This window comes from Narcine bancroftii, chromosome 1, assembly GCF_036971445.1.
Source record: "Narcine bancroftii isolate sNarBan1 chromosome 1, sNarBan1.hap1, whole genome shotgun sequence".
Lineage (NCBI taxonomy): Eukaryota > Metazoa > Chordata > Chondrichthyes > Torpediniformes > Narcinidae > Narcine > Narcine bancroftii.
Genome location: NC_091469.1, coordinates 367322571 through 367338745, shown reverse-complemented (window position 1 = coordinate 367338745; position 16175 = coordinate 367322571). Strand labels below are relative to the sequence as shown.

The 16175-nt window shown below is 39.8% G+C and overlaps 1 protein-coding gene across 8 annotated transcripts in view; it reads left to right on the top strand.

Annotated features, from left to right (window-relative positions):
- LOC138750698 (serine/threonine-protein phosphatase 6 regulatory ankyrin repeat subunit A) overlaps window positions 1-16175 on the top strand; it is a 226568-nt gene that overhangs the window by 131816 nt on the left and 78577 nt on the right. For all 8 annotated transcript variants that reach the window (XM_069912781.1, XM_069912764.1, XM_069912800.1 and 5 more), the window contains one exon: window positions 13882-13950. In XM_069912781.1, coding sequence (XP_069768882.1) covers window positions 13882-13950 — 69 coding nt within the window. The remainder of the gene's footprint in view (window positions 1-13881; window positions 13951-16175) is intronic.

The window sequence follows — 16175 nt, the reverse complement described above, 5'->3', positions numbered from 1 at the left end:
CAATTTGCAGAAGAAGAGGTTCTGACTGTCTTAAAGCATATTAAGATGGATAAATCCTTTGGGCATTTGATAAAGTGCCACTTATTAGGATGGTCTAGAAGCTTTGATTGGCTTGGTGGAAGGAATCAGAAGTGATACCCTTGTTTTTCAGATTGGAGGCCTTTCATCAGTGGTATTTCATAGGGATTGGTGCTGGGTCCACGATTGTTTGTTATCCGTATTAACGATTTGGATGACAATGTAGTTAACATGGTGAGTAAATCTTTGGATGACACCGAAATTAGTCTTGTGGTCGACTGTAGAGAAGATGATTTAAGATTATGTCTGGACCTAGATAAACTGAAGAAATGGGCCAAAGAATGGCAGATGGGATTTATCTTGGCCAAGTGCAAGGTGTTGTATGTTGGAATGTTAAGTCAGCGCAAGATTTACATCATGTATTATAGGGCCATGGAGAGTGCTGTAGAGATTCTTTGGGTACATAGTTCCAGAAATTGGTGATACAGAGTGACAAAAAAGGCATTTGGCTCACTTACCTTTATTGATTATCAAATAAGGGGGCACAGAAATAAAGCTTCAAAGGTTCCTTTTATTGTCATGTAATAATTCATTAAAAATGTAATATACATAATATAATTCAACTTTGGTCTGCCGTAAGACAAACACAGAGTTGCCATGAACATTGTCCAGTGCCCCTTACAATATAGGAGAAAGCGAGGCAAAAGAGAGTCCCTTCAGTATCTGTGGATTCACCTTCAGCACTCCTACAACCTCTTCAGCGACACAGATCACTTCAAAGCATCGGCATCCCGAGTTCCAGATCCGAACCTCTGATATGATCAGGATTCCTTCAGCACCCGAGACCATTCAGGAGCCCTTCCTGCCATCAACATCCGCATCAATCCTGGTTCCGAGACCTTGTTCCCGTGAACCAGTATCCAGCAGCCTGCACTAGGGTGGGTCCTTCAACTGCAAGTCAGCAACAACCCTCTGCCTGAGTAGGTCCTTCAGCCTTCAGCTGCTCAACTGCTCACTGGTCAGCTACCGTGGTCACCATCCTGTAGAGATGTCTCCTCTGCTTCTCCTCAACGGGGAAGGTGTTCTCCCCATTGTTGGTGCCCTGTGTTGGTCTGTTTCTGCCCCCAGAGTTTGCAACCCATTGTGATATTCTGCTTAGCACAGGCACCGTGGTTGCAGGATTTGAAAAAAACCTTGACTCCTTAACAGGATGTTTTAAAGCCTGGACTGAACCGTCATCATTAGGACCAAGCGGTAGGACCCTGAGTATCACACTGTGTGTCTGCTTCCCACTTTTCCAGACCGCACCAGTGGTAATGCTGCCGTTACAGCAGCTCAGGCAGTTCTGACATTTTTCTTAAAAGGTGAGAAGGAGCGATTTGAGAAGGATCAGAGGGGAAACGTTTTCATAAAGAAGGCAGTCCAGAGCTGAAATAAGCTACCAGCAGAAATTAGAGAAGCTGATATATTTTGCAACTGGCAAAGGATATTAGGACAGATATATAAATAGAAGGGTTTAGGTCAAATTATTATCTTGTGTAAACAACTTGGTCAACATAAACAAGTTGGGCTTTAGGGCCTGTTTTCATCATGTATAACACTATGAATTTTGTTGAAAGTTTGCATTTTTGTAGACTGCACATTTAATGTTATACTTGAATAAACAGCTGTTTTTACTGAAATTGAGTTGACTCACTGTTACTAAAAATCTTCAAATGCAGATGTCAAAAAGAAAATTGAAGCATATGTACAATTTCAGAAACAAAAATTGAGCTGGACCCTGGAAGAATATAAGGATTACAGGAAAGAGTTAAAGCAGAACATTACGAAGGCCAGAAAGGGCCATGAAATATCCTTGGCAAGCAAGATTAAAAAGCATCCCAAAGCATTTTGTACTTTCATTAAAAACAAAAGGATGTTGAGGGAAAGGATAGGACCACTCAAGAATGAAAGAGAAAATGTGCGCTTAGTGTCAGAGCAAATGGACAGGATACTAAATGATTACTTTGTATTGGAATTCACCAAGAAGGACAGAAAGGATGTCGATAGGGATCATATTGTGGAAAATGCTAATGTGTTCAGCCATTTTGCAATCAAGAGGTGGTGCTCTGTCATTTAAAGGCCATTAAGATGTATAGGTCCCCAGGGCCTGAAGGGATATTTCCCAGGCTATTGAAAGAGGCAAGTGACAAGATTGGGGCCTTAACAAAGACAGGCGAGATCCTGGAGTACTGGAGAGTAGCCAAGTTGTTCAAGAAACTATAAGTCGAGGAGCATCACATCAGTGGTAGAAAAACTTGGAGAGGATCACAAAGACCACAAATGCTACTATCTTAACTAAACAAAGAATTGATAGATGAATTCAGCGAGTTAGACAGCACCCATGAGGAGAAAAGGTCATTCAATGATTTGTGTTGTCAAAGACCAAGATAAAAAGGTGAAATTATGTCTATAAAGAGGGAGAGAGGCTGGGGAGAGGATAATGGGGTATAGGACTTGTAGAAAAATAGCCAATGGAGTTTAATCTACATGCATGAGATCAGAATTTACTGTCATGAACAAATCATGAAATTCTGTGTTTTGTGGCAACACCATAGTGCAAACATTCATATTACAACCATCTTACATTACTATATATAAAAAAAATAAAATTGCACGAAAAGTAAGGCAGTGTCTTTGGTTCATTGATTATTCAAGAATCTGATGGCAGTCTTTTGTTGCTGAGTGTTCGTCTTTAGGCTCCTGTACCTTTTCCCCGATGGTAGTAGAGTGAAGAGGACATGGTGGGTGTCTTTAAGACACTGCCTCATGTAGATGTCCTTGATGGAGTGAAGTCTGATGCCCATGATGTCGCAGGCCAAGTTAACAACCCTCTGGAGTTTATTCTTGACCTGAGTTGGTGCCTCCATACAATGAACCAGAATGCTCTCCATGGTACACCTATAGAAGTTTACGAGAGTCTTCAGTGACATACCAAATCTCCTCAAACACCTCACAAAGTACAGCCAATGGCAAGCCTTCTTCATGATTGCATCAGCATGGAGCCTTCAGGACAGATCCTCAGATTTTGACACCCAGAAATTTGAAGTTCTTGACCCTCTCCACTACTGAGCTCTCGATGAGGACTGTATCATGTTCCCCTGAAGTCCACAATCATCTCCTTGGTTTTGCTGACATTGAGTGCAAGGTTGCTGTCATTATCCCATTCAATGAGCTGATCTACTTCCTTCCTGTACACTTCCTCATTGCCGTTTGTGATTCCGTCAACAACTGAGGTGTCATCGCCAAACTTGTAGATAGCATTGGAATTGTGCCTGGCCACACAGTCACGGGTGTATAAAGAGTAGGACAGTGGGGTAAGCATGAATCCTTGGAGTTTGCCTATGTTGATGATCAGTGAGGAGGAGTCATTTTCAATTCGTATTGACTGTGGTCTTCCAATGCAAAGGTGGGGAGAAGGGTACAGAGACCAAGAGTTTGTACCACCTTGACCAGAACTGAGGGAATAATGATACTGAATCCAAGTTGTAGTTGATGAAGAGCAGCCATACATATGAATTGCTGTTTTCGAGGTGATCCAGACTAAGTGGAGAGCCAACAATATTGCATCTTCTATGGAATGATTGCAATGATAGGTGAATTGCAGTGAGTCCAGATTTTTGCCTAGGTACATGTTGATTCTGGCCATGATCAACCTCTCAAAGCAATTTATCACAGTAGAACTTAGTGTTAATGGGCGATAGTTGTTGAGGCAGCTCACACTACTCTTCTTGGGTACCAGGATGATTGATGCCCTTTTGAAGTAGCTGGGAACCTCTGACTGCAGTAATGAGAGTTTGAAAATGTCTGTGAACACTCCGGCTAGTTAGTTGCCACAGATTTTCAGTACCCTGCCAGGTACGTCGTCAAGGCCTAATGTCTTGTAAGGGTTTATCCTCTTGTTCTTATGTCACCCTCACAGATAGATATATGTATGTGATACGCACAGTATAACTCTGATTATCCGAAATGGTCAAGATTGGTCCTATTTTGGATGACAAAATTTTTCAGATAACTGGTCATTTTTTAAAAACAGTCTAGTAGCAATACCAAATCACTTGTATCAATGTTTAAACAAGAACAAACAACAGGGAAGGCTTTTTAAGCATTAAAATAACATTTAATTCTCACCAGTGCCACCACCGATCACCAAGACCTCCCAAACACCGCAGCTGATTCCCGATGCATCCCTACTGCTGCCGCCAATCCCCAGGAGGCTTCCTGGGCCAGTGGAACACTCACTGGCAAATCGGCAGGCTCCTTTCTCCCTGTGGGCACATTCCAGCAGGAGCTATTTAAGTTTCATATCCTGATATCGATGTTGGAGCCTGACACTGACTCAGTCTTCACTTGCGCACACTCCCCCCTCCCAACCGCTGCCGACAGTCACTAACATCTCCCCACTGATGTCTCTGCTCCTGCCAGGGAACCTGAGGTCTCCACTGCTGCCCAGGAGGCCTCTCTCTTGATGATGCCTGGACAAAGGATTCTTCTGACCACTTGCAGCTAAGAAACAGTGGCACACAGTTTGAAAGGGAAAGTTGGAATGAAAAGTCAGTAGGGGTAGACAAAGAAGAAATGGAACGAGGGAGGGAAGGGAGTAACCTGAAATGAGAACAATCGTTGTTCTAATTTCATGTTGGGTGATTTTTTTTTTCCAACCTGTGAGGTCAGTGAGGCTCCTAAAAATTTTGGATAACTGAAGATTTCTGATTGTTTTGGAGATCCTCATTTATCTGAAAATTTTTGGAGGTGAAGAAATGTGACATGGATCCAAAAATTCTCAGATAAATGAGAATTTTGGATTATCAGAGTTGTACTGTATCAGATTTTGATATGCTAGCCTTCATTGGACAGGGCATTTTGAAGGCAAGAAAGTCATAGCTCTGTAAAATTTTGATTAGGCTGCATTTGGAATATTACGTACAATTCTGGTCATCCCATTACAGGAAGGGTGTGGAGGTTTTGGAAAGAGTACAGAGGAGATCTACAGAAGATGTGCTGCATTGATTGAAGTTATATGAGCCATAATGAGAAGTTGGACATCTTGAGAAACTTTCAAAGACTTCTGGATAGACATTGGAACATGCAGTAATAGAGGAATATGTATCATATGCATGCAGCAGAGTTTTAGTTTATGTTGGGTTTCGTGTTTGGCATAGAAGGATCATTTCTGTGGTCCTGCAAGTACCCAGTGATTATTGTGTCTTGTTAAATGTAACAGATTACTATTTGAATGGCAAGAGATTGGGAAATGGGGAAGTGCAGAGAGACGATGGGGTTCTTGTGCACCAGTCACTGAAGGCAAACATGCAGGTACAGCAGGCGGTTAAAAAGGCAAATGGTATGTTGGCCTTCATATCAAGAGGGTTTGAGTTTAGGAATAAGGATACATTACTCCAGCTGTACAGAGCCTTGGTGAGACCACACCTGGAGTATTGTGTGCAGTTTTGGTCGCCTTATCTGATGAAAGATGTTCTTGCAATGGAGTGAGTGCAAAGGCGATTCACCAGGCTGATACCTGCAATGGCAGGAATAACTTATGAGGAAAGATTGCACAAATTGGGATTGTACTCCCTGGAGTTTAGAAGATTGAGAGGGGATCTCATAGAGACATATAAAAGTCTGGCAGGACTGGACAGAATGGATGCGGAAGGGATGTTTCCAATGGTGGGGGAGTCCAGAACCCAGGGCCATGGTTCGAGGATAATAGGCAAACCAATGAGAACCGAGATGAGGAGGAATTTCTTTACCCAGAGGGTGGTGAATCTGTGGAATTCATTGCCACAGAGAGCAGTAGAGGCAGGTTCATTGAATATATTTAAGAGGGAATGAGATATATTTCTTCAGTATAAGGGAATTAGGGGTTACAGAGAGAAGGCGGGGCTGGGGTACTGAACTTTAAGATCAGCCATGATCTCATTGAATGGCGGAGCAGGCTCGAAGGGCCGAATGACCTACTCCTGCTCCTATCTTCTTTGTTTCTAAGACTTTTTTTAAAAGATTTTTACGTGCAAGATTTTAGTTGAAAGATACAAGGACATGAGAAATAGGATCAGATTTAGGCCAGCTGGTCAGTCAAGCCTGCTCTGAGATTCACTAAGATCATGGGTGATCAGGCCATGAACTCAGCCCCTCCAACCTGCCTTTCCCTATGACCCTTCATTCCTCTACTATGCAAAAATGTTTATAATCTTCAAAGAAAATAGAACATTACAGGCTCTTTGACCCACAATGTTGTGCTGGCCTATATAAATCAATACAACCCTTACCTCCCTCACAGTCCATAACTACTAATTTTCTTACATTCATGTGCCTATCTAAGAGTCTTTTAAGTATCTCAATTGTATCAACCTTAACCACCATCTCCAGCAGTGCATTTTGTACTCTTACATTTGCATGTTATTAATTTTTTTCTCTGATTTGCAGTTTGTTTACATTTCTTTATATTTTTACATGTGTACATGTGTTATTCTGCATTACCAATAATTCTGCCTTGCTTGCAGGAAAAAGAATCTCAGCGTTGTGTGAGATGCCATGCATGTACTCTGACCATAAATCTATATGGGGGTGGGGGGGGGGGGAAGAGAGAAAAAAAACACCTCTGACATCTCTTTTAAACTTTCTTCTTGTTACGAATCCAGAGGACCTCAAAACCCAGCAGCAATAGAAATTTACCAAGACAAATGGTTACTTAAACAAAAGTTGCTTTTAATTTTCTTAAAAGATGAAATCAGGATCAAACTTTTAATTATTACTATAAACTTAACTAACCAAACTTAATCCTCTTCTAATTCTAAGTGCACATGTATGTAATGTGTATATGCTCAGGAAAGTTCTTTGTTTCACAGTCTAATCTCACTTCTCAGGCAATTCTTATACTGTGCACAGAATTTAACATTTATGAATTTTCACCAAGATCTAGTGCTGGAAGATAAATGGTTATTGCTCAGGAAGGTTCTTGTTGGTTTCAGAGATAGATTTGTTGCTCGTTGGACACAAACTAATTACCTCCAATCAGCCACTTCAGTGTCTTGCCAAAGAAACTTTCCCCAAATGATAACCTCTTCTTTCAAGTCACCACAGAGTTTCTATTGTTTCCCTTATTTCAGGAGGAACAATCTAGCCAGACATTTCCTCTTGTAAGGACTACAAGGGTTTTTCACCAGGCTGAACTCAGAACTCACAACAGATCTTCAAAATGGGATTTTAACAAGCCTGCCAGCTTGCCATGTTACAGCCTCCAAAAGCCACTGCAGAATAGACTCTTTTTTTCTCTCTAAAAGAGAAATCCTGTTTGTTGTTTCCTCACTCTTTCTGCTTGCAAAACCACATGATCCCTCTTAGAACAGCAAACTGCAAGCAGACAGATTGCTGACAGCGGAATCAGTTTCCTGAGCATGGCCATCTGTTGCCTTAAAGACAACAGTCCATTTACTCTACAGAATCAGTCCAATTAACACCAACTTGTTAAGTCTCCATAGGCATTCTTCAAAGTTTCTATAAAGTCATTGTGGACATGAAGCCTCTCTTTCAGCCAAGCTCTTGCATTTTAAAAGAGATGTGTTTTGTTAAGTGTTACTCTGTGAAGTAACCTACACACTAAACCCCCATAATCTATCTCTTTTAAAGACATATATTAATATATACCCCATAACACTCTACTCACTTAAACAGATGTACTCTGATATTGGCCATTGATAGCCTGGGAAAAAAGTCCTAGTTGTGCACTTCATGCCCCTCATAATCTTCTACACCTCTACATTATCTTTCATCCTCAGTTGACCCAGAGAAAAACCCGAGCTTTCTCAACATTTCCTCATAATATGTTCTCTAATCCAAGCAGCATATTTGATGCATTCTATGAAGATCTCCTCAAAACAGCCTCATCCATGATTCACCCAATATGCAAGTTAAAGACCCCCAATGACAACTGCTGTTTCATTTTTGTATACATTAGATATTTCTTGGTTTATTGCTTCTTCCACTAGTGTTATTATCTGGTGACTTATCAACAATTCTTACTGTTGATCTTTTTCCTTTACTATTCCTAATGTCCACCCAAATGGATTCAACATTCTACTCCTTAGATCTTATCTCTCTTGCCTTGATCTCATTTTTAATTATGAGCACTCTCCACCTTTTTTCCTATCCTTTCCTAATGTTCACTAAAGCTGAAAGTAAATTCCATAGTTGTACAGTATATGTGCTTGAAATAGCCAGCATTTAATTTGCTTAACCATGTTTCCATTTGAGAAAGTGATGCTTTGAACTGCCATAGCCCTCAAGATTGTGGGTATTCCACAAATTTGCTTCGATATGGTTTCAATGTTTGATTTGCCATAACACTATTGAGATAAGAAATGGTGATGTTGTGCTTGTACGTTAAGATGGCAGAGGTTACAGGATTGTTAGAGCTATTGGGGGATCCTTGGCAAATTGTTATCGTGCAAGTTTTTGGATGTTATCAATATCAGAATGTGCTGATGGTGAAGGGATTGAATGTGAGGCAGATAAGAAGGCAACATACCCATTGCTATTTTCTTCTTTGATTGAAGTTTTTAGTGAATTAGAACTTCATTTGCCTGGCAAAGTGGAGAGATAACTATCAAAGCAAATTAATTGCAGAAAATTAATTGCTCTCCTTTCCTCCCAAAATCTCTGCCTCTACATAAAAACTTCCCTTTTTGTATGTCCAATGCATTCTTCATGCGCCTTTTCAATTGCCATTTCTAGTCATAACTACAGTACAACTCCGATTATCCGAAATTGGATTCTCTGAAATCCTCATTGATCCAATTTTTTAAAAAATTTGTATAAATGAGGATATCCAAAGCAAATCAGAAATCCTCATTTATCTGAAATTCTTTTGGAGCCAAGTTGACCTCACAAGTTGAAAAAATAATTAACTCGACATGAAATTAGAACAACGATTTTCCTTGTTTCAGGAAACTCCCTCCCCTCTCTTTCCATTTCTTCTTTACCTTCTTCCCCTGTTGACTTTTCTCTCCAACTCTCACTCTCAAACTGCATCCCACTGACTCCCATCAGCAAGCGGTCAGTTGAATCCTTTGTTCCAGCGTCATCAAGGAGAGTGAGCTCCCGGGCAGGATTGGGGACCTTGGGCTCCCAGGCAGGAGTGGGGCCTCACTGGGGAGGTGTTGGTGATTGGCGGTGGCCAACATTTTAATACTTAAAAAGCCTTCCCTTGTTGTTTAATCACTGTTACAAGTGATTTGTTGTTACTACTGGGCTGTTTTTAAAAATGACCAGTTACCTGAAAAAATGTTTATCTGATTTAGGCCCAGTCCCGCCCTTTCAGATAATTGGAGTTGAATCTCTAATTAGACATCTTTTTGTTTGCTCTGTCACCTGCTTTCCTTTCTTTCTGCCAATCTAATTTCTGATGCATGTCCATGGAAAAGATTTTTCTTGCATTCTACATAAATTTTCCAACTATCTGCACATCAAAGTTAAATTAATTGGCCACACATTAGCTGATATTAAGGATGTCCTCTCATCATCTACTACTTTCCCATTGCATGTAGTTTTTTCACAGCCTGCAAAAAATTCACCATTGATCCACTATTGAAAATCTAACCTCTTGGCTATTCAAAGCCCAGAGCAAGGGGTTCAGTTCAACTGAAATAAAATGAGCAGGTAATTTGTTTTTTTTAAAAAGGGGAAATTATTGAACCGGAAAATTGATAAATCCCAATCACCCAATAATTTGCATCCCAGAGTTTTAAAGACATTGACTGTAGATAGATTGGATATTCCACTTCCAAGATTTTATGGATTGTGGAATGATGCTACAAAATGAAGGTTAGCAATTTTATCTCCACTGTTGAAGAGAGATGTATGAAAGTAGGGGATGGAAAAATACTGCAATCCAGATAACGGATGTCTGACTGCAACTTTATTGAGATTTCGCCAGGTATCAAGCCAAGGTCTTGTCTAGAAAATAATATTCTTGCTGAAACGGAATTTAGCAAAGGATGTGAAAGGATTGAAAGGATGTGGGGATAGGGCAATATCATGATGTTTGAGTTGCTTTTCAAGTTTACTATATCTCAAATACATCATATAACATCTCATCTGATTAAATCTGTTTTTTTTAAATCCTGCCACTAACAATAGGGATAATTCAAGGCATTTCCTATGGTTTTGCCACTGACTCAGTTATCCCAAACAAATCCCAAATCCTCATTCATCCAAAATTTTTTCGGAGCTGAACTAACCGGGAACCTATGGCTGCCATGTTAGCAGAGATGTCAAGCTCCTGGTGGCGGTGACCAGTTTTTTTTTGGTGAGAATTAAACATTATTTAACACCATCGCTTGTTGTTGCATAACTGTTGCAAATGATTTGCTGTTGCTACTGGGCTGTTTTTTAAAAAATGACCAGTTCTCCGAAAATAACTTATCCAAAATAGGTCTGCTCCTTACCATTTTGCATAATCGCACATATTTTAAAAAATGACAATTACATAGTGATTCATTTGTATACAAGTAAACACACAGAAATAAAAAATAATAAAAAAGAAAATATATAAAACTACATCAATAATTACTTGTTATACCTCAAACTATTAATGAAAATAATGTATGCAACCCATTTATTGAAATAATTTGATAAAATAATAAAGAAAGGAAAAAAGAAAAGCTAAAAACTATAAACTAAATTAATCTAATCTAACCCCTCTAGTCAAGATTACCTTAAATGTTTAGTAATGAAAAAAAAATCAATCACTGGTGACCCTTGAGAACAGGCAAAGAATCACCAGAACATATAGTAATTATAGGTTCTTCCAATTATAAAAAAATTGTAAGAATGGGCCCCATAATTTCATTAATTGAAACTTTCTATCTTTAATATTATATCTGATTTTCTCTAATCTGAAATAGGACATTAGATATAGCCACTGCGTATAAGTAGGGGATGAACCTCCTTTCCACTTCAATAAAATAGCTTGTTTGGCTAACAATGTAATAAAAATAAAAACTAAGACTTTTTTCTGAGATGCTGATAGAGGTTTATCTGAGTCACAAGAAAAATTAAACAGAGCAATTAACGAGCAGAGTTCCAAATTAATCTTGAAAATTGTTGTTAGAGTTTGAAAAATCTCTTTCCAGAATCTCTCTAAGTTTGGGCATTCCCAAAACCCATGAATCAGAGAAGCATCGAAAATTTTACATTTCTCACAAAATGGATCAATATCTGCATGGAAACAAGATAATTAAAGTTTGGACATTAGGTACCACAACTTTTTGCTGCTCACCCTCTTGAAAAAGTTGTGAATTTAATCTGAGACATCTCTGACTCTAGCATTTGGGAGGCCATATACCATGCAGGAGAATGTCAATGTCATGTATAGAAGACCGGCACAGTTGGGGTAGGGGTTAGTGCAACGCTGTTACAGCACCAATGATCAGGTTCAGGGTTCAAATCCTCACTGTCTCTATGGAGTTTATATATTCTCCCTGTGTTTGTGTGTGTTTTCCCTGGGGGGCTCTGATTTCCTCCCACTATTCGAAATGTAGCTGGGGGGGGTCTAAGATTAATTAGGTGTAATTGAGCGGCACGGACTCTTTGGGTGAAATGACCTGTTATCATGCTACGTCTGTTACGTCTAAATCGTTAAAAAATAAAATTTAATCTCCTACCTGTTTCCCTAGTTGACGAATCCCCTATCACTATAGCTCTCCTCTCCCCTTCCCTTCTGATCCACAGTCCAATAGTGCTAGAGATCTGGCTACTGTACCTTTTTCAATTTACACTCTTTGCCCCCCGCCCCCCCCCCAGCCCACAGTATCCAAAGTAGTATACTTCTTATTAAGGGGAATGCCACGGAAGCAGTCTACTATAGGCAGTCCCTGGGTTACGAACAACTTGTACTTGTGAACGGGCTGCTCCCCAATTAGCGTATGCGCATAATGTTCATTGTGCTGCTATTTGGCATGTGCGCATAATGTGCATTGTGCAATTGGCACATGCGCATAATGTTACCTCACGAGTGCTAAATACCGTAACTACCTGTTCCGCCTTGCTTAGAAATGCTTATGGACAGACCCAAGGTCATGGAACTCGATTGTAACTTGGGGATTGTCTATATGTATGTGTATGTATATATATATATATATATATATATATATATTCAATTTCCCTCTCCTGATGGTCACTCAACTAACTGCCTTCCTGTAACTCCACTTTATCAAGTAGTTAGCCTCCTGAATTGTCCATAGTTCATCGTGTTCTATTTCCCGAATGAAGATGAAATCATTAGGGTCTCAGACAGCCTCTTTGACTCACTACATCCTGCAAGTGGAACATGGCTGCCATTCCCACTGCCCTGACTGTGTAGCAAGAACAAAACCAATTTTACCTGAACCTATCCTTAGCCTCTGACCACCAGAGTCTCTCAAACTAAAATCTTAGCACTTCTCTTCAACACTTCCCCTCAACACAGCTCCACAATTAAGCCATACCTCTTCTTGCAAGAAAAAATAGAAGCAGGAATAGGCCATTCAGTCCATCAAGCCATTCAATAGGATTATGGCTGATTTGAAGATAGGCTCCTCTCCACCTACCTGCCTTTTCCCCCATATCCCTTAATTCCCCTACTGTCCAAAAACTCTATCCATTCTTGTCTTAAATTTACTGAGATAGCCTTCACTACTACTGTGGGCAGAGAATTCCATAGATTCACTACTCTCTTGGAAAAGCAGTTCCTCTTCATCTCCATCCTAAATTACTACCTGAATCTTGAGGCTGTCCTCCCTAGTTCTCATCTTGCCTACCAGTAGAAAAACTTAACATCTATCTTATCTATACCCTTCATAATTTTTACCTGCGCCTTCTAACTGAACGCTTTTTACATAAGTTAGAAATAATTATCATATCTTCTCATTCCATTTTATGCACATGATGTATCTTTCTTTTCTAAACCATTTATTCATCAAATTAACAAGGTCAATTATTTCTTTCTTTCTATTCAATCATAATGGACATAGTCTGCTCTAAAGGCTCTCTGAACTCTGTCATTCTTACTGTAGAGTAGAGCACAATGCTTCTCTCTGTGGACTAATTAATAAAGTTAGTCCTCTTAGACCTCACCATGCTGCTGGATCAGGGAGGGGATGTTGAGAGGGAGAGTCTGGTGTAATCACTATTCACCTAAATCTATTCATGTTCCTTTCTGAAGAGTGGGGCATCTTCATATCAAACCGCACAAACTGACTGAAAGGAACCATCATCATCCAATGGGATGGATAGCCAGAAGAAGAACTAATAAAGTTTAAAATTGCCCAGTGATAAATAATCTATATTTTCTGTGATTTTAAAATTGAATGCCTTTTAAAAAAATTTTATAGCCTTATTTTTTTTATGTCGTGCCATTAATATCATGCAGGCCAAAATAAATAATCTTACAGTAGTTCCACATGACAGATGCTATCTCTGTTTGGAAATTGTCTTTTTTTTTAATCAAAATGTAGAAGTAATCATGTACTTGACCAACATCAATTTGAGTTGCCTCTTTTTAACTTGCACCCTATGTCTTTTAGACTTTGAAGAATTAATTGGGTGTTTCTGTTTCTAGAAGCTGCAAGTCAGGGCAGAGCAACCCTGTGAAAGTTGAAATGCATTTAATGATGAGTGTACACTGGTATACTGTTCTAGAAAAAAACTGTTATTTTCATTGCTGCGAATAGTTGCAGATGTACAGTTCTATTTTTAGACTGACAAAATGGTGTCAGTATCTTTTCAATTTTGGTTTTAATTCATACCTTAATAGCTTTCTTATATATTTTCTTCTTGTTTTAGAAATCTTGAATGCTTAAATTTGTTGCTTAACAGTGGAGCTGATTTCAACAAAAAGGATAAATTTGGCAGGTAAGAAATTAAGATAACTTCTTGATAATTCACTGAGCAACTAAGTAAAAATTAGAAATATTATTGGAATTAATTAAATATCCCCTTGGTGATGATTATTCAGTCTGTACCTAATGTGTGTCATCCACCCTCTTGCTGTTTTCTGCATATCATTTTGCCTAATCTGCAAGGGGATAGCAGACAGCTGCAGGAAACTTTCCAAACATTGACTGGGATTCCCATACTGCAAAAGCGTTGGATGAGTTAAAGTTGTCAAATATGTTCAGAAAATTGTTCTAAGTTGATATATAGAGGTACCAGCTAGAGAGAGTGCAATAAGGGATCTCCTATGAGGGATCAGGTGATGGAAATGTGTGTAGGGGAACACTGGGTTCAGTGATCATAAAGCCATTAGTTTTAAGATAATAAGGATAGGTGTGGTCCTCAGGTTGAAATTCTAAATTGGAGCAAGGAGAGTTTTGTGGAAGTGATAAAGGATCTGGCCTTCAAAGGTGAAATATTGAGATTACAGAGTTTGTATTTTCCTATAAGGATTTAAGGCAAAGTTAATAGGCAGAGAGAACATTAATTTTCAAAGGATATTAAGGATCTGGCTAAGAAGAAGGAAAAGGTGTACAACAACTAGAGGCAACAAGGATCCAACAAGATATTTGAAGAGTATAAAAAATTGCAAGGAAAAAACTTAAGAAGGAAATCAATCAGGAAGGCTAAAAGAAGACATGAGATTGCTTTGAAGAAAATCCTAAGGGTTTCTACAGATGCTAAGAGCAAAAGGGCAGGAAGAGCTAAAATTGGTCCTCTTGAAGATCAGAGTGGTCATTTATGTATGGAGTCAAAAGAAATCGGGAGATCTTGAATTTTTTTTTGTATCTGACACAGACACAGAATATAGAAGTGAGGCAAATGAGCAGTGAAGTCATGGAATTTGTTTAATGTAAGAAGAGAGGGTGCTTGCTTTCTAGGCGAATAAGGGTGGATAAATCCCCAGCGTCTAACATTTCCTTGAACCTTGAAGGAGGCTCATCTAGAAATTACAGGGGCCCATATAGAACTATAGAACACTACAGCGCAAAAAAACAAGCCATTCAGCTCTTTTTGTCTGAGCCAAAAGATCATTCTGTGAGATGCATTGATCTGCACCCAGTCCATAACACTCCAGACCGTTCCCATCCAATTTATTCTTACAACCTCAGAGTGAGCCCGCATTTACCAAGTCAGATGGCAGCTTATTCCACACTCCCACCACTTTCTGAGTGAAGAAGTTCCCCCTAAACCTTTCCCATTTAACTCAAAAGCCATGTCCTCTCATATTTATCTCTCCCAATCTGAGACCCTACTCACATTTACTCTGTCTATACCCCTCAAAATTTTGTAAACCTCCATCAAATCTCCCCTCATTCTTCAACACTCCAAGGATTAAAGTCCAAACTTTTCCTGTAATTCCATCTGAGTAAATCATCTTTGCACTCTTTAATTCTTACTGATATTCTTCCTGTAGTTAGATGACTAGAACTGCACACAATACTCCACATTTGGCCTCACCAATATTTTGTACAACCTTACCATAACATCCCAACTCCAATGCTCTTTACTTTAATTTATGAAGACCAAGATGCTAAAAACTTTCTTTACGACCCTGTCTACCTGTGACACCATTTTCAGTGAATTATGTATCTGTATCCCAAGATCACTTTGTTCTTCTGCATTCCTCACTGCCCTACCATTTACTGTGTATGTCCTACCTTGGTTGGTCCTTCCAAAATGCAACAGCTCACACTTATCTGCTTTAAATCCCACCTTGTAGCGGCTGCTACAACACAGAAACACACCACTTAACTCGGTGGGGTTTTCAGTTGAACTGTTTATTTGAATTTCATGCGCGCCCCTTTTAAACCAGCGTGAGTTCTGCCCTGCGCAGACGTGACGTCATCACGATGCCCGGGACGCGAGCTGTGGACTAAACCACTAGGCAATGAGCAAGCCCTGACGGCGCTATCTTCGCAGCTGCTCCGCCAGCATGGTGGTACAAATGGGGAAGGTTCGCTCAGAGATGTGCGCTGCCACACAACACCACCCCCCCCCCAGAACCAGCTTGCGCGTTCTGCTGCTTTGGCGGCCGACCCCTCCATTCAGGTTGAGCCATCTGCATGGGTTGGTCTAACTCCACGTGCGCCAGCTTCAGTCAGTCAACCGTGAATAGTTCCTCCCTGCCCCCAATATCCAGG